General features: G+C 33.1%; 1 protein-coding gene across 1 annotated transcript in view; it reads right to left on the minus strand.

Moving 5' to 3' along the window:
* SYT13 (synaptotagmin 13) overlaps positions 1–17,545 on the minus strand; it is a 729,137-nt gene that overhangs the window by 316,240 nt on the left and 395,352 nt on the right. Inside the window, exons 3-4 of the mRNA XM_044082567.1 lie at positions 7,142–7,276; positions 1,365–1,675 (exon numbers count right to left, since the gene is read on the minus strand). Coding sequence (XP_043938502.1) covers positions 1,365–1,675; positions 7,142–7,276 — 446 coding nt within the window. The remainder of the gene's footprint in view (positions 1–1,364; positions 1,676–7,141; positions 7,277–17,545) is intronic.

Genomic DNA, 17,545 nt, shown 5'->3' on the forward strand with positions numbered 1-17,545 from the left:
TTAGTCAAACATAGTTTTATGTTTTTAATGGTTATATCCAGCAGAGGGTGATGTTTTATACAATATCTTATGTAACTGTATATTCATTTTTAAGATATTCAGTTTTATGAGTAACATTTAACATTGTGCATTTTATATATATATATATATATATATATATATATATATATATATATATATACACATATTTTATGTGCACTTTACAGTTTTATTTGCACTCAAAGTTTAGTGTTTTTCATTATGCACTTATTTATTAAGGTTTTTTCATTTAATGTATTTTATTCTGATGCACTTATCAATGTTGTACTGTAGCTTTAAACTTCGGATTTTTGTTAATTGATTCATCAAGGACTATATAAAAATGGTGGTAGAAGTTGTTATGCTCATCTGATGAAGTTGTACCGATGAAAATGTGGTGATTCAGTTAAGGCGTTCGTTTTGTTGTGTTCTCATAGTTTGTATCTAATAAAGTTTGTGGTTTTATCTGGTGAACCTTCCAGTGCCTTATTTTTTAGTTATTGGTCTGAATTGAGGCACTTTTTCCACTTTTTTCATTTATTAGAACTATTCCCTGGATATCTCTGACACTCCACAACCTAGTTAGGACCACAACTAGAAGTTTGTCCTTTATTGTATTGTTCTGCACCAATCAGATGAACCCCAAATGGAGCAAAACTTGAATAAATTTCCACTGCCCCTGTCAACCCTGGAACTTTGAACTTCCATGTCTGTTACTCAAAGATTGAAATCCTAATGACCTTAACCATCTCCCTCCTTTACTATTTCTTTATTGCCTCCTTTATTTCTTCTTCACATGTCTTGGGGTGGACTGTTCTAGAATTCCTTATCCAAGTCACACAGCATACGTGGTTTGCTTGTCTGGCACTACCTAGGAAACTCAGTTTATGCCTCATGGCAATCCCTAAACCTATGATACAGACAGTTCATGTACCACACACCAGACATACTAGACTCTTACATACTCCGTACAGACAGTGTTTCAAAATGAAGAAACATAATGAGAAAGAGCTCTACAGAAGAACATGTTTTGTAACAAAAAAAAAGAAGAAGAAAAAGTAGCAATATTAAAATAAACAGTTACTGCTCTTACTAACATAAGATACACAAGAACTAGTTTAGAACTACATACATATATCTGCAGAGATCAATACCTTTGGACAGTCATATGTAAACCTTTAGTAGACTGAACAAATCAGTTCCACTTCATAATAGTCACCATCAAAACCGCATAAATCATATTTTAAACATCTGTAATGGACAGCTTTGGAAGCTTTCTTCATTAGATATAAGGGCCTAGTTAATATCAGGCAAGTTACTATTAATAGTATAAGACAAAGACTTACCTTTTCTGGAGCATTGAGTTGCAGCCAGCACTCTTTTCCTGGAGGCATGTGCACATTCGCAAAGCTAATGCTTGTTTCTCCTATAGTGCTGTGCCTCGAGTACTTATCACAATCACACAGAGAGAGGGTCAGCATTCCATCAGTGATGTTTTCTTCTGCTAAGGGTAGAGTCAATGTTTCTTCCCAGATTGGATGAGGCAGCTTCCTTTTGAATGAGGTATGAGTCTCCTTTTTTTCTGTTGCAGTACTAAGACAGATCAGCACATAACAAGTGCAACAGTCTTGGTTTCCTCCTGCATTTACATGTATTGCTAAGGGATAGAAAACAAAAATAGAAACAAATATGCAGATGATATACTTCATTACTGACATCTAACAGCAGATTAATTACTTTAATTTTATTAAAACCATAAAGGATGTCTTTAGATGCTGGGATGGCTATGAAACTAGAATACAGGGAATAAAAGGTAAGATACAGTTTCTGGCTTCCATATTAACTCATTACAGCTGAGTCAGCCTCCAGACATTTCTACAGTTACCTGCTACTGCGCCTGTAGGTGTCAAATATTGCTTGTTGATATTTGCATGAAAAATTCCAAAATCATGCTACATATACGGTATCAGAATATTTTATCTTGACGCATGCATAATGGGAAACACTACTGTATTGATATTTGACCTCTGTCAACAAGTACTTGTTAGAACTGTAAGTTGATAACTTAATTTCTAAAAGTCTCAAGCCACACCCACTGGGAGTTAAAGGTACACACTCAAAAGAGCTGTACTGGAAGGAATGAGTTAAGCACACAGGTACAGGGAATAAATACTAAGAAATTGTGGTGGTTTTCATAGAAGGTACAGCCATATATATGAAATAAAAAATAAGATGGTGTGTAGACAGGTTTCAGAAAAAAAATATATATATATATATATATATATATATATATATATATATATATATATATATATATATATATGTGTGTGTGTGTGTGTGTGTGTGCGCGTATATATATATATATATATATATATATATATATATATATATTATATATATATATATTTATATATATATATATATTTTAAGTATGAGAAAAACTGTAAACAATAGCTTTTTTCCCTCGATTTTCTTTAATCTCAAATTTGCTATAATTTAACGTGTTTCTACTGTTGTCAAGCAAGCAATCAGATTAGACATGGCACTTCCATAAGTAATGTAATTATTCTACAGTACTATTCTCGAGCTCTTCATGGATTTTTATGGATGTATTGAGTTTATATTTAAATTCTTGATTAGATTGAAAATACCTATAAATGGACTTTGTACTTGTCTGCCATTTTTGCCTCAGAACCAACGCTATTCAATGGGTGATGCTCTTAAAATGACTGAGGTTCATACAGTCATTCTTAGGATTAATCTATATTCATACTGTTTAATGACATGTAGTTTCTTGTGCTTGAAATTTAGCTACATGCACCTGTGGAGTTCTTTAACAGAACACAGTGCTATTATTTTTGGATTTAATGATTACTACTTTCCCTACTCCATATCAATTGGAATAAATCTGTTTGAAGCACAGTATATCCCTGCAAATATCAGCCTAATCTACTTAAAAATATTCTGTCCTAGTTATCAAATAGCATTAAGCAAGAAATTATGACTCTTGGTAACAAGAATGTCAGTTAGACCAATGCAAATAATAATTACCAAATTAATACCCTGAATTTCTATTACTTCATTCAGTGGATGAATACCTGATTTAGGTACAATAAAAAAAAAAACACTCTTTTGCCTTGACTGGATACTTATCTCCAACCTTTAAAAAATAGAACAAGTCTGAATCTCAGCTTATCTTTGCTTTTAGAAGTTATATTTAACCTTATTAACTATATCAGAAATGTCATCCAGTTTATTCCAGTCAGCTTCATAGCTGCCCTGCAGCAATGTAACTGGCATATATGTAAACACCTTCCCTTAACATGAAACCACCCATACCTTTAGCATGATTTTCCTGGACAGTCATAATTTTGTTTCTTTCAACAAGTATTATCTGCAGAAAACAGGGATTGCCATGGGGTCCCCTTGTGGGGGAACATATGCAAACATCATCATGGCCCCTTCGGAGAGACATTATATTTTTAAAACCAACTTTAATAATTATATTAGAACATATTATAGGTTCCAGGATGACATCAATTTGATATGGAAAGGTTCGGAAGAGTCCCTCGAAGAATTTTTAAGATATATTAACAGCACAACTAGTTTTTTGCACTTTACTTGGAATATCAGCCCAAGCTATATGGAATATTTAGATGTCCATTTAGTCAAAGATGAGATTATAGCCACAATACATAGAAAGGAAACATTCCAACTGTTTCCTACATTACAGCAGCTCACACCCGGAACATTAAAAGAGATCTGTCGTTAAAGGACAGTTGGTGAGAGCTGCTCGTATGGTGACCAGGCTAGAAGATTTTTTAGAGGAATGTGGCACCTTACACTCGATGTTCTTGAAGAGAGTGTATCCAAGCAATTTGATTGATGTAGTGCGGGAGGTAATGAGGAAAAGAGGAAGGGGCCACTTTAGACCCCTCCTTAATACTAGGAACAGGATGGGTAGAATTAGTAGCCAGGATACCAACATGAATGTGAATAGATCCTTAGGGGAGGATTTCCCCATTTTAAAGGGTCAACCAGCACAGGAGTTGCACCTAATAGCCAGGATTTTTCTAAAGCCCTGATTATCACTTACAGTGAAAATTGTAGAAGTTTGAAATGGATATTTGAGAAAAACTGGTCCATTTTTCAGAAGAACTTTGTGTTAGGAACTATGAAGGTGAAAGACCTACTATAGTGTACTGGAAGGGAATGACCTTCAAGGACTTATTAAGGTATACAGGGCAAGAAAATTTCAATGGCATGCATGGTACAACTAAATGTGGAGCATGCACATCGTGTCACAAAATAAAGATAGGAGACAAGTTTAATGTAAGAAATAAAACATATCAAATAAAAGGGAAATATAATTGTAAATCAAAAGCAGTGGTATATATTGCTATCTGAGATGCATACTCAATATTCTATATTAGCAAAATGGAAAGGCAGTTTTGCCAGAGAAGTTATGAGCATGAATATGCTATTAGAAAGAATAATTTAAACAACGCCTTGGCTAAACATATTAGTGACCAAGTAGGACATCAATTCAAGTTCATGGTCATTGATCAAGTTTGTATTGATGACAAGAAGGCATGGGGTGTTTACTTAGAGTTAAAAGAGTTGAAATGGCAAGCGCATTTGCAAGCTGATTGCTGGCCAGGTATCAATGATCGTAATTCAACTACCCCAGTTCTAAAGTTAAAGGCATTGGAGAGGAAGAAAATAGTTTAAAACCAACAAATTTGGCTGTTTTTATTTAACACAATTCTGCATAAAGTACTATGTCTTTGAAAAACAGTAATAACAGTACTACATGTAATAATGATACTGTACCTTTAAAACAGGACCTTGTGGTGTTAAAGTAAGCAGGAGCATAACCAATCAAATGTAAGTAGGAAGTACTTAAAGAGGAAATGTGTTTAATACTATGTCTGATGAAGTTTAACACTGTTTTAAATGAAAGCGCTCATTTTTTATTGTTTTTATGCCATTAAAGTGCTCGAATTTTAAAAGTTTGGCTGTTTTTGTTGGATACTTTGAGAACAGTTGTTTTGGGTCCAAGCATCAGCTTTCATTTGGTGTCTTAAATTAAAGGAAAAGTCCACACTAGAACTAAAAAAAACTATTTTTGCATTCTGTCTTTGTTTCTTGACCTATTTTAACACCTCAAAATCACTCTAAGTGCTTTATTTGTAATTTTAGCCTGTTTTCCACAATATGGCTACCAATGGGGCTTGATGTAGCAATGTGATCTTGTACTCCCTCAACCCTTTCTCTTTCCAGTAATACTTTGTATGATTCATGCCAGACATAAGGAAGTAACTTTGAATTCCCATGCCTTTGACATATAATGGGATTTGGGAGGATCACTGTTATTTTCTTTGCCTTCTGAAAAAGGACTGCTTCATTTCTGTCTCTAATCACCCTCACTTATGTTTGGCTCAGACCTTGTTTTACACTATACTTAGAAGTTATCCAGCTACGACCCAAAAAGTAACTAAATTGCAGGCCTTTGTTCAGGGTTTTCTTTTGTAGGCTGAGGAACTGATTCTGCAAGGGTCTCTCAGTGCAGTGACAGTTTTAACACCACTGCAGTAGTGTGGGGGAGGGGACTCTCAACTCTTCTTGACCTACAAAAAAAAAAAAAACACTGAACAAAGACCTGCAGTTTAGTTACTTTTCTGGATCTGGCATAGTTTATACTAGAACCAAAATGCAAGGTGCAGAAACAAACAGGTGATCTGTATTTTTATATGAGAAGGCGTATGCTGGTGATGTACTAAGTCTGAGCTCAGACAACTGAAGAAACTGGTAGGGTGTGAATTTGTGTTTACAGATTTATCATCAGAAACAAGTGCTATCACTGTCACTAATTAATTTTTTAAATTATTCTATGGTCATATTATTTACATGATTGGGCTGTACATCTAGAGTGGGAGATGGTGCAGCTTTCAGAAGGTGGTTTGTTTAATGCTACCAAAAAGAAATGATACCAACAGTCACATGATGACATATGATAGTACACGTGCACTATTTAGTTACTGCTGTCCCTCCTTTTACAGGACACTGCTGGTCACATGATGACGTATGATAGTACACGTGCACTATTTAGTTACTGCTGTCCCTCCTTTTACAGGACACTGCTGGTCACATGATGACATATGATAGTACACGTGCACTATTTAGTTACTGCTGTCCCTCCTTTTACAGGACACTGCTGGTCACATGATGACGTATGATAGTACACGTGCACTATTTAGTTACTGCTGTCCCTCCTTTTACAGGACACTGACATATGATAGTACACGTGCACTATTAAAATTTATTTATTCTTGTATGATTTGAAATTGTGGCTTGCCTCTCAGGATCTCATGCTTCATTTACTAATTTCCAATATGGTGGTCGGCTTGTAAAGATGGCAACTCTAACATTACTGTCCCTTGCCTTACAGGGCATACCAGTTTGGAAGGTTTCTTGTCTATCTGAATTATCCGTCTTCAATAGAATTAATATGGCTTGCAAAAATTGTGCAGTTCCCTTCTAACTTACTGTTCTTACTGGTAATATCTCAAGACAAGAATCATGAATAATTTAGCTAGGCTCTATTTTTGGACTCTGGAGCCACAGATATTTTAAAAGCTGCATCTGAATTTATTCCATTTTATGTGCAGCATTTCTGTAATAAAACCATGTGTTTTCTTACATGTGACTGCTGATTTTCAAGTAACTAGCCTATAAACTGCTTTACATTTTAATTCCTAAGACATTAAACAAATCCACTGAGTACTAAGACATTTACAGTACTGATTATTTGCATTTTGTCAAATTCATAACCAGACAGTAGACTTTTGCTCATCACTTCTATACAGTTACCATCCTAGAATGTAAAACTAAATGAATATGTTAAGAGTTACACACTTCACCTGTATGAACACAAAGTATTGTTAATTTCTATAAGAATTCTTATTAAGCTAAATTCCATCATTAATTTCTATAAGAATTCTTAAGCTAAATTCCACAGTATTATACTGTCATGAAAGACACAGTGTCGACTACATATCTGAAGATACCAAAATAGCTGAAGTGTAAGTTAAATCTTTTCCTTCCATCACCTCCTCCTTACCTTCAAAGACTGTCACCTGAAGTTTACAGCTCTGTGAGTCATAGCGGAATAAACAGTGAAGTTTTGGGCTTTGATCCTGTGTACCTTGGCTCTCCATAGTTAGATTACTGGAAACAGAGTCATAATCTGCAGTACCTGAAATATAAAATTGGCACTTTATGTAAATGTAATTTAATCAACAGCCATGGTGTGTTTTTGGTAGTTTTTCATTTGGTAGGCCTCGGATAGCAGTTCCATGTCTAACATGCAGTATGTTAGGCACAGTTTAAAAAATCTACTTCAGAATACAATGTCTTAAGGGTTACTGATAGTAAACAGTTGAAGAGATGCACATTTTTCCTGCTTGTTTTTGCAACCTTTTAATAGAATTTGGGGAATATCAGGACATTTTTTAAGAGTCACATGTACTTTACACAAAATACACACAAAACTGCACTACCCACAAAAACATAACTGTGCCCACCTAAATCACCTTCCAGGATATAAGATTCATATTCAAATTAAGAGAAAAGCAGTCCAATGATAAAACTTTTATATCCTTACAAAACGCTCTCTATACTTCTCAAATGTTAAAAAATAATTTAAAAGGATCAAATCTACAGTAGTAAATACCTAAGGCTCTATTCACCAGATAGATTATGCAGTTGCTACAAATTCAGGGGATCAATAATTCTAACTTAAAAAAAAATAGTCAAAAAACTGAAATTAAATATGTCAGAATTTTGTGCATGTTATAAATATCAAATATTGTCTACTGTAAGTTTTAAGTTTTGGGACATTTCTACTCATCCTGAGACTCACTTTTAAACTTTGGTGCAAGATATGTTCATATATTATACAGTTGATGCCTAAGAATTTTAAATACATGCATATATATATATATATATATATATATATATATATATATATATATATATATATATACATACACATACGGGTCCCCTTCAAAACATCTAAAACTCATAACATCTAAAATCAAAACACTGAGACCATAAGATCTAAAATCCATAACATCTAAAACCCATAATATCGAATTTCATAACATCTAAAATGTATGACATGAAATAGTGTATCATCAAACGTGTAAATGTTATCTGTTAATCTTGTGGTATCACTATGAGATGATGTAGTTTTTATTTCTATAGTTATTATTTATATAGTGTAAGAATTTATATTATTTATACAGTCTTTATTTTGCCACTCTATATGTTTTTTTTAGGCCATACAGGTAAGATATATAGACATTATGTGAACTTTCTTTATGGTGATCGTGATACAGTGGGGTTAGTAAATTATCTTTCCCACTGTAGTGCGATCTTGGTGTTGGTGTATTTAATTTATGGGGGGGCTGCAGGGGGGGCCCCTGCAGAAACGTAGTAAAAAGTGTGTTTGTTAGTTTGGTGTCATTGTATGTGAGGGGGATGTAATTTTCATGTGATTTGTAGTGTTCGATGTTGTGATGCACATTTTAGATGTTCTGAAATTCGATGTTATGGGTTTTAGATGTTTTGGGTTTTAGATGTTATGGTTTAGATGTTATGATTTTAGATGTTCTGGGTTTTAGATGTTTTGAAGGGGAACTATATATATATATATATATATATATATATATATTTGTTGTTGTCTTTCGGCATTTCCCGGTTAGGGGTCGCCACAGTGGAACTCCGGTCCGCTAATGATTGGCAGTAGATTTTCACAAATGCCGAGGTGCCAGCTCAACGTTCACCATTTCTGCATGTCTTTCGAATGCCCACCCAACTGCAGGGAGGACATGCAGAGTCCACACAGATGGCACTCCCCGCACTCCAGCCGAGAATCGAACAGGAGAACCTCTTGCTGTGAGGCAACAACTCTACCGCTGCATCACTGCGGAATCATATATATATATATATATATATATATATATATATATATATATATATATACATATATACATATATACAGACATATATAATTAATTAAGGAAGATATTCAGTAGATGGTATATGCAATCAATCAGCAAGCATTTTAGTTTTCACAAATGATCAAGTGCAAAACTGATCTTCTATCAGAATGGTGATTTTTAAGGCATTTGCAGTGTTTGTACACAAGTCTTTTTTGGGTTGAATAAAACATAAAGGAAAGATGTAGGTCAGTATCCCACAAAACATATTTCTTTTATGTGTGAGTTTCTGTTTACAGCTTGCTTGCAGAAGTTGCTTTTATGCTGAAATGGAAGTACTAAATCTGTTGTGTTTGTGGCAGTTTTTCATTATACCTCAAATAGACTATGCACTCAATTGAATGATATTTTATATATATATATACATATATATATATATATATATATATATATATATATATATATATATATATATAAATCTACAAATGTACTGTTCAGCATTGTCAATGATGTGCACTTGGAAAACATATAAAAGACAAAAACACAAAACCAAGGTGATCACCAGGCTGACTACCATACAACTCTTCTTTAATAAAAAATGAGAAATAAAAACTTAAAATTGCATGATGAGTGCTTCTGGTCTAAACCCTTCTTCAGATCTGCCATTGGAGGGTAAAATGAAACATTTATAGTTGAAGCTAGCAAATCAGAATTGCTCCTTTTAGACACCACCTTTTAGTTATCCAATCAGTGTCTTCAACACAAATCTACCTCTGCAATGTGGATAGGTTCACACTCAAATCAAATGTCCCATAAGATTGTGATTCTTTTATCCAGCTAATCGAATAATGTTATAGCTGACTTAACCAATCAAATAGCTTCTTTTAGACATTGCCTTTTAGTTGACCAATCAGTATTTTCCAGATGAATCTACACATTTTCAATGCAGATAGGAAACACTAAAGGCAAATATCCAATAGAATTGTTGTTCTGTTATACAACTAATCACACAGTGTTGCAGCAGGATTTACTTTCATTGGACTTAATGTCATAAGTGGAAATAGTAAATGTAATAAAGATATAAATAGTGAAAATGACAGTAATAATAATAGCCCAAATGTTTTTTAAAATGTTTGCGATATATATTCAGTTCTTCTTCTTCCAATTTATCTTTAATCCTGAGATGGTTAAAAGATCTAAGGGGTGTAGATAGTCATAAAGTGGATCAAATATCTCCAGTCAGGCATTGCCAATTTTACATCTGATAATACATTTCTATGCAATTTATGCCCCTTAAGTGGAGGTTTGAGAAGTAAATTGGCATTTAGACCAGGTGTCCAGTATGCCTGTAGTTCAACTATCCATCTCATGTCATGGTGCTCAGTTCATATTGCAGAGTGACCACCTCAAACATTTTCATTTTCTGCTTGCAGAACATAAACAAAAATCAATGTTCTGAATTTTCAAAAATATGTTTACATAATGGATTCTTCATATCTCCTAGCTGAATGTTGCTAATATGCTTGGAAATACATTCTTTCAACTGTCTGTCAGTTTTATCCAAGTAAAAACATTGACAAGAGACACGTGTCGCTATATATATATATATATATATATATATATATATATATCAATCATGTGCCATGTCTTGCAATCCACATACTCGTGACATCTGTAGCATCTCCCAGAGACTGGGTTTATAAATTCATTTTCCATTGAAATATATCTACTATTCAAACAGAATCTGCATAAGAACATGTCAACCCTATCTGAATAAACCTTGTCCATAACTTTATTTGTATAGCAAAGTAACTGCTTGAGATTTTTATTTCTCTTGAAACTAACTGAAGGTTCATTGCCAACAATATCTTTAATGGTCGGGGCAAGTAGCAATATCTTCCAATTATTCCTAATGATATAGTCTGTCCCAGCTGGACTTCCCCTGTAAATAAATGTTAAATAAATAAAAATAAAATAAAGAAGCCTAAAAACCTGTTTTTAACTCTTTAGTTTTAACAAGTCCATCTGTGATGCCCGTGCCCTGGCCCAGCAATCAAGGAGCCTCAATCCTCACCACTAACACCAGAGAGGGCGTCTCATATATGAGGAAAGGATAACAAATACACACAGTAAAGCGCAATTTTCCTTAAGAGCATAAAGAGATCACAGTCAGTCTGGGGCTGGTCGCTCTCTTGCTTCCCAGGGCCCCAATAAGTCTCCCCACTGGCACAGCTATAGGGTCCAGATCTCAGCCTAGCTGGGCAAGCTAAAATCTCCAGTACCCTCTCTGTCCAACCAGTGCTTTGTGTCCCTGCCCAAGTAGCTGACACACACACACACACACACACACACACACACACACACACACACACACACACACACACACTTTGAGATAACAGTTTACACAACCACACAGACACTTCTGGGGAAGGCTGGCATAGGTTCTCCAGCTGTGGCCCTTTTACCCAACTATACGGTAGTACCACTGGCCACCACCCAGCTAATATTTTTCAGCTACTCAAAGGCCCTTAAAAGGGTGTCCAATTATTACTGTGCAATATTATTATCCAATTGGTAGTGTGACTAATCAGTCAAGCTTATTTGGAGTGACTTGTGCAGTAAACTCTATAAATATGCAACGTACTCTAGAGCTTAACCTATCTCTACACAAACCAGCCACAGTTAAAATGTTTTAAAATATTTAATAATAAATAATTAAAACCACAAGACAATACTTTCTACTACACAGACAGTGCAAGTCAAGAGTTCAGAGATCACACAGAAATATTGAAAATAAATCAGTAGTACAGTTATGACATCACAGAAAAAACACTTAGTCTAATATTTCCAGCTTCTAGCTATCTACAAGAAAACACAATTCTAAAATAAATTACTTACATAGAGCATAAGGCAGTGCTGTGTTGGATGTTTGAGACAAAAATGCTTTATGCCTTCTGATTCTCTGTTTAAATTGCTATTGCAGTTCTGATAAACATTATATAATCTTTTTTACACTTTCCTGGTGTTCCTAGGCTACACATTAACTGCATTTACATTCTTAACATCTCCCTTTTCTTATCTTGCAGCTGGTCAGGAAAATAGCAATAAAAATACATTTGCATGTTTAAATCTAGCAATTTAACTCTTGGTTAAAACAATAGAAAGAATCTCTTCATCTAGACTTTTTGGCACCACTGCTACTTCAAAGTGTCACCACATGCTTTACTTTGGTCAGTGGAGTGCACTGTTGTCACATTTATTTCCAGTTCCACATGTAACAGTATTTCTTTACATTTAAAACAAGCCTGTAATTTACATTCATATTTACAAATGACAGAATTATCTGCAAAATTCTATCTGGCTAGGTAGGCAGCCTTCACCCTTCTCTACCGGTCTTCACACCATCCATATTTAAAACCATGTATAACAAGATAAACAATAACTATTTATGAAAGTCCATAACAAGAATATTAATATATTTCTTAACCATTAGAACTTTTCCCATAAATCATTGAGCCTTCCCCAATATATGTACTGATGAATTATGTTTAAAGTTCAAAGTCTTATAGTTGACAATTCATTTTTACAGACAGTCTTAATTAGGCACACAGATTCACAAAATGCTAATTCAGTTTTACATTTCCAATTTTTTGTTGTAACTTGCAATGGCACAAGTATTGCCCAAAGAAGAGGTACTGGAGAAGCAGGTATAGCTGCTGGAACTGGGGCATTAAACAGTATCAAGGCATCAGTAATAATGCAATTGTCTGACCACAAAGCCTGAGAAAAGTTTCTAAAATCACTCCAAAAGGAAGTCACCAGCTTACAATCTATTAACGTATGCAACAAGTCAGAATTAATAACTTCATTACACCTCCAGCATTTCATTTTCCTGTTTTTTATATTTGTGTAATTTTATAAAGTATAAGAATGACTCTATGCAGAACTGTCCCTGTATAGATTTCCAATAAAGTGCGGTGGTGGTGCAGCGGTAGCATTGTTGTCTCACAGTAAGACGCCCTGTTTGATTCTCAGCGAAAGCGTCTTTTGTGTGGAGACATGCGTGAATGGGCGTACCTTTGTTGAAGATTGTGCATCAGGACTGGCAACTTGGTACGTAAAAATCTGCTGCCAATCATTAGCGGACCGGAGTTCCGCTATGGCGATCCCTAACCGGGAAAAGCCGAAAGATACAACAACATAGATTTCCAGTAAAGTGAGGACATTGACTTTCCCTGCAGATTTTAAGAATAACTTTTTATTTAGTTCTGAAAATGGTCCATTTTTAATTTTTTTGAAGTTCCAGATTGTCATATCTGGAGTAACAGATTCAGTTCTAATAATCTTGTATATAATTGATAGATATGCCTTCCACTCAGGTGTCCCACTATTAACATTAGAGAATAGATACACAATTTTTAGAACAGGTTTAGTTTGATTATCTAGTGATATTTTGATTTTATCCTGACATATATTCTTTACAGGTATGTAAGTCTAACCTGCCTCCTTGTTCTATGCTAGATCTTACTAGTAAATATTCAACAGGATGTATTTTGTTTTCGTTAAGAAATGGAAGCCAACAAATTAGGTTACTGTTCTTGGGAGCTATCATTGTGTTTGCATTAAAAGATAGTAAACATCCATTAGTGAAAGCAACGGTGAATAATAGGATTAGTAATTCCTTGGCTAAGTATTTTGAATTCATAAACCTTTTAAAGATTGAAAGAATTTAGTTAATAGAAGGCTAAAAGTAAACTTGTGCCTTTCATTCAGAACAAAATCTTTTGGAGCCCAGTAGAATATACTGTTATCCAGTTTCATATAAGAATTTATGATAAGTATGTTTTTGTCTATTAAAGTTTTCTCATGTAACGATTTCCAACAGGACACATACGACGAATCTAATCACAGTAATATTTTAATAATTACAGCATTAGTACATAGCTCAATGTTTAGAAACCAAATGCCACTTTTGTCCCAGCTTTTGACATGCCAGTCTAAGGATATCCTTGTTTTTTAGGGTACCATAATAATTCAAGTAGGGTAGAATTTATTTTTTTATAATTGTTTATTGGGGGTAATGACTGACTGCAGTATAAGATTTTTAGTAAAATTATCATTTTAATGAGGGTGAGTCTATCTTCCTTTGTAAACAATAGCTTATTCCAATTGACTGTTAACTTTATGATTCTATTTGTTAAGTTTTTATAGTTTATATATATATATATATGGAATCTTTGTTCTTAGCTTTAAGAGGGATACCTAAATATTTAATTTGAGAATTTTCCCAGTTAAAATTTTATGGTGATTTTTAAAAAAGTTTTTTTTTTTTTTGCTTATAATCAATGTTTTAGTTTTATTATGATTAAATTTCAAACCTGAAACCTTTTCAAAGGCTTTCAGTAGATGATGTAATGAGTGTTTTATGTCACTACATGTCAGCAGTATGTCATCAGCAAAAAAGCTGGATTTTTGTTGAAAAAGTCTCCATTTATTCTGAAGCCTTTAATATTTATGTTAGAACTTATATAGTTAGCTAGTAGATCTATAATTAAAGCAAATAATAAAGGGGAAAGAGGGCATCCTTGTTTCTTACCTTTTGCTATAGTAAAGGGTCTAGAATAGAAAGGAACCTACTTTAACAAAAGATACTAAGTAGCTATAAAGTATTTCATTCTGTGTTGTAAAACTAGAGAAAAAGTTATACTGATTTAACTTTTTAAACAAATATGGCTCTTTCACTGAATGAAAAACTTTATCAGTATCTAAACGTATTATTGATAATTCTTTTTTACTTTTATTTGCTATATCAATTGATGAAAGAACTCTTATAATATTGTCCTGTACTCTTCTATTTATTATAAAGCCAGCTTGATCTTCATTTATTGATCAATGGAGTATATGGTTTAGCCTTTTTGCTAGTATAGCCAAGAACATTTTGTAATCTACATTCAAAAGTGACATAAGTGATATGAAGCACATGATACAAGATCTTTATCTAATTTTACAATAGGTTTAATTATAAAGTATCTCCAAGAGGGAAGAATATTAGCAGAGCTTTTGACTTCTACAAAGATGTTCAATAAGGTTTCTAAAGTATTGTCAGGTAGCAGTTTATACAATTCTGGGATGATACCAACTAATCCTGGAGCCTTGTTGGTTTTGAGACTTTTAATTTGGTCTTTCAATTCCTTAAAAGAAAAATACTTATCAGTTTTACTTTTCTGTTCATTTAGTTTTTTTTTTAAAGAAAAATATGCATCATAAATTAAGAATTAGTTCATTATTATCTAAACTTGGTTCCATTTTATTATTTTTTCATAATCTTTACTAACACATTATAATATATCATTTAGTTTTGTTATTTTGATGTTTTTTTTACCCTATTTATATACAATTTGATTTATTTTGTTCAGATTTTTTGATCTAATGACTATTCTATGCAGATTCTTTGGGTTTACTGAATAGGACTGTAGTTTAATTTTTTTTAAGATTGATTGACACCTTGTGTTGAAGTATTTCCTGATATTCCTGATTCAGTTTTCTTAACTCCATTTTTGCAGCTTTGTCATTGGGCTTTAGGTTTAACTTTAATTTAGCTATATTAGATTACAGAGCAATCAAGCCCTTATCCTTTCTTTCCTTTTACATATATGCCAGTGTTTAAACTTTACCAAATAAATAGGCTTTTAGGGTGTTCCATAATATAGTACCTGCCACCTCCCCATTTTTATTAAATTCCATGAATTGATTAATTTCTCTCAAAAAACAATCATTAAAATCTTTTATTTTAATTATGTATGCAGGTAATCTTTGACAATGAATTAAGATATTTGAGCTAAAGGGTGGAGTGAATTTAATGGCAGTATGGTCAGAGAAAGGGCACAAGACTATTAATACATCTTCTGTTTTTGAATAAATCTCATTTGATATAAAAACTTTATCAATATTGGTTTGTGTTCCATATCTGAAGGAATAGTGTGCAGGCATTAAAGAGTTTTGTAGTTTTAAGTCTAAAATATTCCTTATATTCATTAAACCTCTATAGTGATTTAAGTGTTTTGATGTAGAAGATAGTCGGATTTTTTACTTATTAGTGGTCTCTTTACTTGATAAAATACAATCAAACTCTCCAGCTATCACCACATTCCTTTTGAATGTAATGTTATAATGTCTAGATACTTCATAGCTATTTTAGATCCTATTCCAGGAATCCAATAAGTGTTTATAAGAGTGTAATACTTTTTATCTACTTCTATTAGCACCAATCTTAGCATACCATTCTTATCAGAATAAATAGGTAAACCTAATGTTTTCTTCCAAAGGATAAGAATACATCTTCTTTTCAAACTAAAATGAGAACTGACTAGAATTAAGTAATCCTTTATTTGCAACCTGCCTAAATCTTCAGTCAAAAGATGTGTTTCTTGCAAGAAGACAATGTCTGCTTTATTTAATGTTAAATGCTTATTTAAACAGTTTCTTTTTAAAGGGTAATTCAACCCATTAACATTTAGTGAAATACATATATTGGAATATTTGAGAACAAATGCTTTAAAAACTAATGAACAATGGTTTAGTACAATGTATACAGAACTAACATATGTACAACTTGTTATGGACAAGCCTTCTACAACTAGTTTTAGAAAATCTAAGTTAAAAACATTTTTATCCTTTAACATGGAATAAAAAATTCCTGGTTTGATGAAAACAACCCATTAACTCTGCCTAATCACAAATCTTTGCTACTGCTTATGTAAATATAATAAAACAGCATGAATAAATAAAATACACTTTAACTATATAAGTTGTACTTCTAACAGACATAACAGAGAACTAAACAATTAGCTTAATCTTATAAAATCACATTTGAGATAGGAAGCCACTTTACTTATAATAGTTGACTTATTTTTTTGTAAGTGTGCTCATATTACTTTTTTACTAATGTGTTATTCATTACTTTCTTAAACCACCATTCCCCTAATTCTAGGACTTTTAAACATCCTATCCACAAAATAACTAATAACATAGTATACTATATTGACTATTATAATTTATTGCTGAACTGTTATTTAGTGTATGTAGGATAATCATTTACTTAAGCAATCCTGTATATTGTGTATAAAAGCTTGCTGTTCAATTCAATGTTATCAAGTATAAAGTATCTGAAATAAGGTTATCTTTATTACTGACAATGTTAGCCTGGTTTACCAGAATTAAAATCTTCATAATAAACATAATTTAATTACCTGTGATTACATGTAATCATTTGTAGGCAGCTGTATTGTGTATGTATGTTGTCAGTAGGTTAAATTGTTATTTATTTTTATGCAAGCTATACTATCAAGGGATTTCAGGTTTATGTGTGCACGTTCCCTTTAGCTGCACACTATCATACAGAACTGTACATTTATCTCCACAGAGCTATGTGACCTCATACACATATGTATTTAAACTTCACTTACTCCATATAGTTACAATCAAATGTGAGTATGCAAGCATACAAGTATACATCAACGTCT

The sequence above is a fragment of the Protopterus annectens genome, chromosome 9.part0 (genome assembly GCF_019279795.1).
Source record: "Protopterus annectens isolate FY-2018-M chromosome 9.part0, PAN1.0, whole genome shotgun sequence".
Taxonomy (NCBI): Eukaryota; Metazoa; Chordata; order Ceratodontiformes; family Protopteridae; genus Protopterus; species Protopterus annectens.